The 8,189-nt window shown below is 63.8% G+C and overlaps 2 protein-coding genes across 2 annotated transcripts; both read right to left on the minus strand.

The window, feature by feature from the left end:
- Nucleotides 1-105: 105 nt before the first annotated feature.
- MNEG_10501 (Chromodomain-helicase-DNA-binding protein 5) lies at nt 106-2,690 on the minus strand (the record flags this gene model as incomplete). The annotated part of the gene is made up of 6 exons (XM_014041026.1): nt 106-117; nt 233-520; nt 741-1,040; nt 1,361-1,889; nt 2,104-2,200; nt 2,366-2,690. The coding sequence occupies 6 exons, from the start codon at nt 2,688-2,690 to the stop codon at nt 106-108; spliced, it is 1,551 nt and encodes a 516-aa protein (XP_013896480.1).
- A 4,886-nt stretch (nt 2,691-7,576) lies between these two features.
- On the minus strand, nt 7,577-7,925 carry MNEG_10502 (hypothetical protein; the record flags this gene model as incomplete). The annotated part of the gene is made up of 1 exon (XM_014041027.1): nt 7,577-7,925. A coding segment is annotated over one exon (349 nt), but the record flags the coding sequence as incomplete, so codon positions are not given.
- Nucleotides 7,926-8,189: the final 264 nt, after the last annotated feature.

Below are 8,189 nucleotides of genomic sequence, written 5' to 3' on the forward strand. Positions count from 1 at the left end.
GGCGGCGGCGGATATACAGGCGGCGCCGCCCCGGACAGGCGCGACGTGGAGCAAACAAGAGTCGAACATACACTGGGAGGCATCGGCCATCGCTCGGGCCAGATGCTATATGATGATCTTGCGTGGTGTTATAAGATGGTGTTGCGTGGTGTTGAAAGATACTTTTGCACGGTGTTATATGAATATTTTTCATGCTGGTGACAGTGATGATAACGATGGCATGCAGTCTCACCTGCATCACGCAGGAGTGGTAGAGCCAGTTGAGCCCCTCCAGCTGGTAGGGGTGCAGCTCCCCGCCCGTCAGCCAGCCCGGCGTCTTCTCAAATTTGCGCGCCCCCCGCCCCCTCTGCCGCCCGTCCGCCCCGTCCCCGCCGTCCCCGTCGCCGCCGCCGCCACCGCCGCCCGCGTGGCGCGCCGCCGCGCGGGCCTCCTTGGCGGCAGCCGCCTTGAGGCGGGCGGTGGAGGCGATTGGGGTGCGTGCCTTGAAGCGCGCGATCTCCTTTTGGAAGGCCGCCACGTCCTGGGGGCGCAGGACGAGCGGTCCGAGGTTATGCAGGCGCGGAGGCGCGTCCGAGGTTACGGCGCAACGGCGAGGAGGTCGAGGCGGCGCCGATTTGAGCGTGCGTTGTGGGGCACGGAGAACCATGCATCTCGAAGGACCGGATTTGAAAGCAGCAGGCGGCTCGACCGCAGAGCAGTCTGGCAACAAGCAGCAGATCTCAGATCTGCAGATCGCGCACCTCGGCCTTCTCCCACGTCGCAGACCCATGGTCCTGGTCCTTCCATTTCACCAGGTACTCCACGGCGCCCCCCTCCACCTCCCCCGCGCCGCCACCCTCCGCGCCTTCCTCCTCCTCCCCGCCGCCGCCGCCGCCGCGGCGCGCCGCCTCGCGCGCCTCCTTCGCCGCCGCCGCGATGCTGGTCAGGAGGTTGTAGGAGCCGCGCTGGTTGCGCTTTAGGCCGGCCGCCGCGGCCGCGTCGGGCGCGTCGGCGGCGGCGCCGTCGGGGATCGCGGGGCGCTCCGCCAGGATGCGGTCGACCTGTAATGGTTGATTGGTAATCGCGTGATCAACGATTTTTACGATTGGTGCATGATGCTTATTGTACAGACGCCACTTTCATGACAATGTGGTTGTCATGCCGATGACACTGTTATGATCACGACATATACGTGCAGCTGCAATCCGCAGCCTGCCTTGCGTCGCGGTCGAGGGAACTTGCGCGCGGTGAACAGTCAGACTGCGGCTGCAGCTGGCACCCCCAGGCGCACCAGCCCCTCATCCCAGCCCAGCGCCCCGCCTCACAAGCACCCAGCCCTCCCTCCCCCGCCCAGCCTCGCCTGCAGCCACGCGGGGTGCACCCCATGCAAGAGCCCGTCGTCCATCACCGCCCGCGCGCCCCCCTCCCCAAACTCCTCCTCGTCCTCCGCCGCCGCCTGCGCCGCCGCCGCCGCCGCCGCGTCGCGCTCGGCGTGGAACTTGCGGAGCCGCGTGCGCACGTACGTGAGCCCCAGCTTGGCGGCGCGCTCAAACTGCACCTCGTGCACCCAGCTGCAGTGCAGGTAGCTGCGGTCCTTCCACTTTATGTAATACTCCTTCGGCCCCTCCGCCGCCGCCGCCGCGGGCGCGCCGCCGCCGCCCTGCCGCGCCCGCGGCGGCTCCGTCCCCGCCGCCGCAGCCGCCGCCACATCAGCGGGCGCATCCTCGGACCCGATCACGCGGTAATCAAGAATCTTCTCGATCTGATCCAGGAGCAGCGCCTTGGAGCACTCTGGGCAGTACCACTCGCCCCCCGGCATGGCCGTCAGCCCGGCGCAGTCGAGGTGGAAGACGGAGGGGCACGACTCGCAGCACAGCAGCTGCCCCGGGCGGTCGTCGCTGCCGCAGACCCTGCAATTAGGCGGCAGCACGGGCCGAGGCTAGACGGGGGCTTGCCCGACAACGCCTGCTTCTCAGCCGGCGAGAGCCGACCGCTCGCAATCAGCCCCCGAGCGTTTGCGGCACCCCGGTCGTAAAAGCAGGGGCGTCGCCATCGCCACATCACAAGCCAGATCACGAGCCAGATCACGAGCCAGATCACGAGCCAGATCACCCGCCAGATCACCTGCAGAAGTCGTCGTTGGGGTCGAGGTACTCGTCGTCCACCACGGCCTGCTCCGACTCGCTGCTGTTGTCGACAGACGGCTCCCCCGGCTCGCTCTCTGCAATAACGTGTGGGGTTTTGAGGTTGTATATGTATATGAATAAGCAGCGAGCAGCAGGAGGCAGGCGGCGGCGGCGGGGTGAGGCCAAGTTGCGCTGTCTGCGAGGCCGCAGCTGCAAACATGCAGATGGCCGTGGCGGTGGCAAGGGCGCGCCGCGCCCACCCGACTCCTCGTCTTGCGTCGACGCCGCCGCCGCGGCCGCCGCGCGGCGCTTGCGCGGGCGCTCGTCCTCGCTGTCGGGGGCCCCGTAGTCGCCCTCGTCGCCGCTGCTGCTCGCGCGCCGCTTCGAGCCAGCCTCCCGGCCCCTCCCGCGCCCGCGGCCGCGGCCGCGACCACGCCCGCGGCCGCCGGCGGCGGCACCGCTGCCGCTGACGTCAGAGTCGTCGCTGGAAGACGAAAAGTCGTCGTCGCTCACACGGCGCCTGCCGCGCCCGCGGCCGCGGCCCCGCCCGCGCCCGCGGGCGCGCCCGCCGCGACCCCTCGGCATCTCCGGTGCAGCGGTCGCCGCGCCTTAGCTCCCTCTACGACGTCTGTGGACTGCGCTCAGCGGTTGATATGGTTGCGGTGGAGCACAGGGGGGAGGCGGCGCGCGTGAAGGGAGGCGGTGCACCAGGGAGAGGTGCCAGTGGTTGCGCGCTCCGCAGTGACCGCTGATGCGTGCGCGACCGACGGAACCGGTGCAAGAAGGCCTTCACGTATGAATCAATGCATCAAGCATGGATTGCAGTCCTGATAGTGGCCGAGAAAACCACAAAACTAAAGGTGGGTTGATCAGATCGAATGCGCGCCTTGCTTGTGGCTCGCCTAGTGGCAGCGCTATTCAGGGTGATAGGAACCCCAAAATACTTTGCCGCTACATTCACGCCCTGCTGTGGCGCCAGACACCGCTCCACAATCTGCACAGTGCTGTTCTATACGCCTTACCTGCGAACGCAAGAGCTGCTCCGTCCAACTCAGCAATGCATATTCGAAGTGATGAATTCCTGTCCGGCCTGCCACTGCTCGCCAGATGCCGTCGTCCGCCGCTTCACCCAAACTGGTTTGTATGTGGGTGGTGTTGAGCGCGCATCAAACGTCTTCTGACGAGTGTGTGTTGTCCTTGGATGGCTCTAGAGCAATCATATTGAGGGTAGTTGCCCGCCTTGTGCGGTACTGTACTCACTGCTCACCCGGGCGCAAGTGCACCACCAGTTCAGAACGCCCATCGCCGCCTGACGACGGCAACCATGACGACGACGATGCGACCCTGATTTGCGCACGACGCATTCGTAACTGCTTGCATGCTCAGAGCTGATAGCATGTGATGCAGCGATATGCTGCAGTCAGCTGAGATTTCAGGTGGCATCTTGTGCCTCTGCCATCAGGCTAGATTTTGCATCGCTTCCAGATAGCGTCGCCACCAGGATCAAGGGTCCCACCACCCCCTGTGGTGTTGAACGCTTTGAAGGCACAAGCAGAAGCACACGCACATACGCACATACACACACGCACACACACGCGCGCAAGCACACGCACGCACACACACACACACACACACACACACACACACACGCACACGCACACACACACACACACGCACACGCACACGCACACGCACACGCACACGCACATGCACCGAGGTGGCGACAGGCGTGAGCAGCAGCCTGGTTCCTGGAAAACTAGACGTCCTATGATAGCTGATCCGTGCAAAGAACAGGCGCCAATCCTGTGCGCAAGCCTCTCATCAGTCATGCTCACGACACGCGCACGGTTGGCAAGCACCTCCTGTGCACATTGGACGCCCCTGGGCGCCGAGCCTGCCAGTGACGAAGAACCGCCTGCCATGCACAGTCGGGCAGCCGCGTGACCTTGGTGTGCCGAAGTGTGCAGTAACGCCGCGCTGCGGCAGCCCAACGTGTACACCCGGCGCGCGTGCGCTGGCCCGGCCGGCACCCGCCCCACCTGCCTTCCCCCAGGCGGCCCACCAGGGCATGGGCGCTGATTGGTCGGCACGTGCGCACGAGGGCTCCGACACGCGCCCGCCACGTCGCTCAAAGCTGCTGTTGTGTCGAAGCAGCGCTTTGCGCAGCTCCGCCTGCACAAGCCCCGCCGCACCAGGCAGCGCGCCGGCCGCCTCGGTTGGCTCATGCGTAGCAATTTGAAGTGACAGTACGTCAGCTTGTAGCCTGCCGTTTAGCAGCATGAGGGGCGGCATGCGATCGACACTGCTGGGCGTCGGGCGTGGGGGGGGGCGTCAGATTTCTGGCTCGAGCACCAGGCGGTCCGCACAGGCAGGCACACCTGAGACAGATGTTTGCCCACTTATGCTCTGCAGCCTGTTGAGCCGCACGTCCCGGTGATGCCTTCAAAAGATCGTCAGACAGGTGCGAGCAGGGGGGGCCTGCTGTGCATTGGCTGCTGGCCTACCAAGGGGTGTGCTGTATCTTGAGACGGGGGCATGGGGATGGGTTTGGGGTTACAGTACTGCAAGCACGTCATGACTCTACCGCCTGATCTGCAAATACAGGGGGAACAAGTCTGGGCCCAGTCTTTGCTCGGAGTGCGTCAGCGGGCGACACCCGCCACGGTGAGTCAGCGGTGACGCAACGAGTGAGTGAGCCGTGCCCTTTAAAAAGCTGACCCGTTGATACCATTTTGCCGTGGCTTCACTACACTCTGTTGTACTGACAGCGGCGTCCACGCCGCCGCGCCGCAGAGGGCACGCAGCTGGCGGGACTCGCGGCCGGACATCAGCAGGCTCAAGCCTTGCGCGTGCTGGTGACGCGGTCTCAGTCAGGGTCTGGGCGCAATACAGATTACCCAGCACGTTTGATCGGGACTAGTGCCCTTGCAGTTGTCATCGTCTCGACCTGCAACCCACTGCATTCCATCACCGTCCACATCCTACGCATTTCCGCGACCGCCTGGGCTGCGTCTCACCTCACCCAGTCCGCAACCAAAATCCTCGTACCAGTAATCCACGCGACACCCCCTCACAGGATGACGAGTGCGCGCTGCTGGAGGAGACGGCCCTCTACGCTGACAATAGCTTCCAGCGCAAGCCCAACCCCAAGACCGTGCTGGTCGGCAGCTGAGCGGGCGGATCAAGATCTCCCAGATCTGCATACAGCTGCACGTCTGACCAACCCCGACAGCCAGCTGAGGTGCGTGGCTGCGTTTTTGGGGGCTGGTGGGCTGCAGCGATCGTGGGGCTTGGTTACAGCTGGCTGGCCATCAGCTGGATGTACATGGGGCCAACAATGCGCAAACCTGCAACATGCGGCGGCTCTGCATGGGTGCGCTAGCCTCGGGGATTCGCTTGTGTGCCCCAAGATGAGTTGGATGTGTTGGGTGGGCGTGCCTCGATTTCCCCGACAGCTGACCACCCTGTTCAAGTTGGCGTCCGTTGCAAGTCGTGTACACACACGCGTTTGTGCCTGTGCATTATGGCCCAACGGCTTGAAAAGATGAGGGTGTATATTACTGTTGCTGTTGTTATTATTTCAAACCTCTCGCGTGCTTATCTGTACGGCATGCGCCCGCGGGGGTTGCAACGGCGTCGCGTCGCACGAAGCGGTTGATCGCAGGCAGCAGAAGGGTTTGTCACATCTGGAAGGAGGTTTCAGTGGTTCGTGAAACATTGAAACGACAAACATTTAAAAAAAGGCAAAGAGGGCTTGAACAAGTCCATGCCTGTCCCTACGGCACCCGCAAGCCCTGGGGTATGGGTGTGGGTGTGTTTCGCGGGATCTGGAGTGCTGAGCGTTTGGAATTATTCAAATTCACATTATTCATTAAAACAGCGGTGTCTGAGGTGCGTACATCAACGAATGTGGCTCAATCGTTGCCCGTTGACCGGTCGACCTTGCAAAATAGATGTGTAGCGGAGGAGGTGCGGTAAATCAGATCGAAAAGGTATGATGATTCAAATTAACATATAAAGAGGTGCGTCACACGGGACGATCGTGCGGTCAAACTCAATTGTTTGGTCTCACCTGCTTGCCGATTATGCACGCATTATGTGCAACATGTGCTGTCACGTTGAAGGCACCTTCCCATCCCCAGGAGTTGGATGAGGGGCCTCAACTGGCAAGATGACATGGCAACCTTGCACTGTATCGAGCTTGCAGTGCGTGCTGGAGGGGGTAATGTACAGGTTCGTCCCCATGCCCCGGTGGCCAACAGCCCAGGGTCATTCTTGGGTGGTGGCGGTGAACCGGATCTGCGGTCAAATGTCGCACTCCATGCCGGGTGTGCATGGCCGCAGGGATACCACCATCAGTGGACACCTGGGGGGCTCATTTCGGGCCTCCTGGAGGGTCCACCTGTAGAACTGAAAAGAATTGACAAAAACCCATTGCGGTTTCTTCCTCTGGGGCCTGGCCGACCCACTAGAGGTTTTGGTTGCATATGTTTTGGATCTCATCATGCTGGGGTGCGCGGCGCCAAGCCTCGGAGCTGTCATGTGGCCCCCCAAAGAAGCGATCATGCAGCAACCCGGGGCGCTGCGCTGCTGCTGCCTGCCAGCACAGAAGGCACGCAGCTCCGCCCGAACTGCTCAGCGACAACATCACGCCAGCCCTGCAGCGGGCCCGCGAGCGCCAGTGCGGCAAGAGAACGGGCCGTGTCAGCCCCACCACTCCTTGTATTGCCCTGTGCTGCAGCCTGCTCCAAGATGGGACCTTTGCACGGAGTTGTGGGCTTGGTGGCGGCCGGGGCGCCGGGCAGGCTGCCGGCCATACTTTTCGTGCTTTTGAAGTATGTTGGGCGAAGCATCGTGCGGGGGTCGCGGTTGCGAGCTGCATGCCGGCTTGTTTGCCGAATGCAGGCTGTGTTGAGCTGCTGAGTCAGCCTGCCATGCTGCAGACGTGCAGAGTGCTGTTCAAGACTGCGTCGCCCGCTCGCTGCGGGGGCCCACAAACCCAAGTCTAGTGCTGTGTCTGGCCGAGCAGCAGCGTGTGCGTTGCGCAATACCCCGCCCGCTTGGCGCTCCGCCGTTCCCAGACGATGCGCATTTAAATGATTACACAAGACCTCGCAAGGCACAGCCAAGACGGCCGCTCGACTGCATGCGGAGCCGATGCCGGCGCGGCGCGCGTGCCGCCACGCCCGAAGAAGCAGGGGAGGCGCAGCAGCCGTCGACGGACGCGTGTGCGGACAAAGACGCCCGCTGCCAAAGAAAACGATATTTTGTGCAAGCGGCCCGCTGGGGTGAGGGTGCTTGCAAAGTGCATGCAGGCGAAGAGAAACCGGGGGCGGGCGGGTCGCTTGGCGCCTGCACTGCTGCTGGCCCTAGAAAGCCTGCTCTGGGGCCCAAGCAGTGGCAGCCGCCGTCGATGGGTCGTTTGGTTGCAAGCAGCAAAAGGGACTGGAGCAGTAGAGATGAGATATAACTTACGTACATATACAGAAGAAAAAGAGGCGGCTGGGGCAGACATATCCTCGCCGGCGGCCTAAGAGCGACGCGACGCGGCCCTTTAGACGCGCCCGCCATGCCGCCGCCGCCGCTGCCGCCGCCGCCGCCGCCGCCGCCCCGCTGGCCCTACAGAGCCGCAGCATGCCAGCGCAGCTGCAGGTGCGCGTCGGGGACGCTGGGCCCAGAGTTCGACGGCCGACGGCCGTCCGCGCAAGGTTCGCAAACCCATCGCCACCGCCGCCGCTTTTGCCACTCCTGCTGTCGGCGCCGCCAAAGCTGCTTCCGCCGGTGCTGCCGCCGCCGCCACGGACGCATCTGCTGCTGCTACTGCTGGGTGCCAATCATCTTGAGCAAGAGACGACCTCGAATTGAGACAACAGAAATACCAGCACACCTCACTAGCAGCCGTCCTCTGCAATCCCAGCCTTCCAAACCGCCTGCCCCGCCGCGGCTGCCGCCATGCAGCCAGGCGGCGCCAGCCCCGCGCCTCGCGGCGCGGCGGCGGCGGCGCGCGCGCCAGAGGGGCGCCGCGCGCGGCCCGCAAAGGCTGCGGGCGCACGGGGCCGATGCGCGTTTCGCGGGACGCGCGAG

The sequence above is a fragment of the Monoraphidium neglectum genome, assembly GCF_000611645.1.
Source record: "Monoraphidium neglectum strain SAG 48.87 unplaced genomic scaffold scaffold02342, whole genome shotgun sequence".
NCBI classification, from domain to species: Eukaryota; Viridiplantae; Chlorophyta; class Chlorophyceae; order Sphaeropleales; family Selenastraceae; genus Monoraphidium; species Monoraphidium neglectum.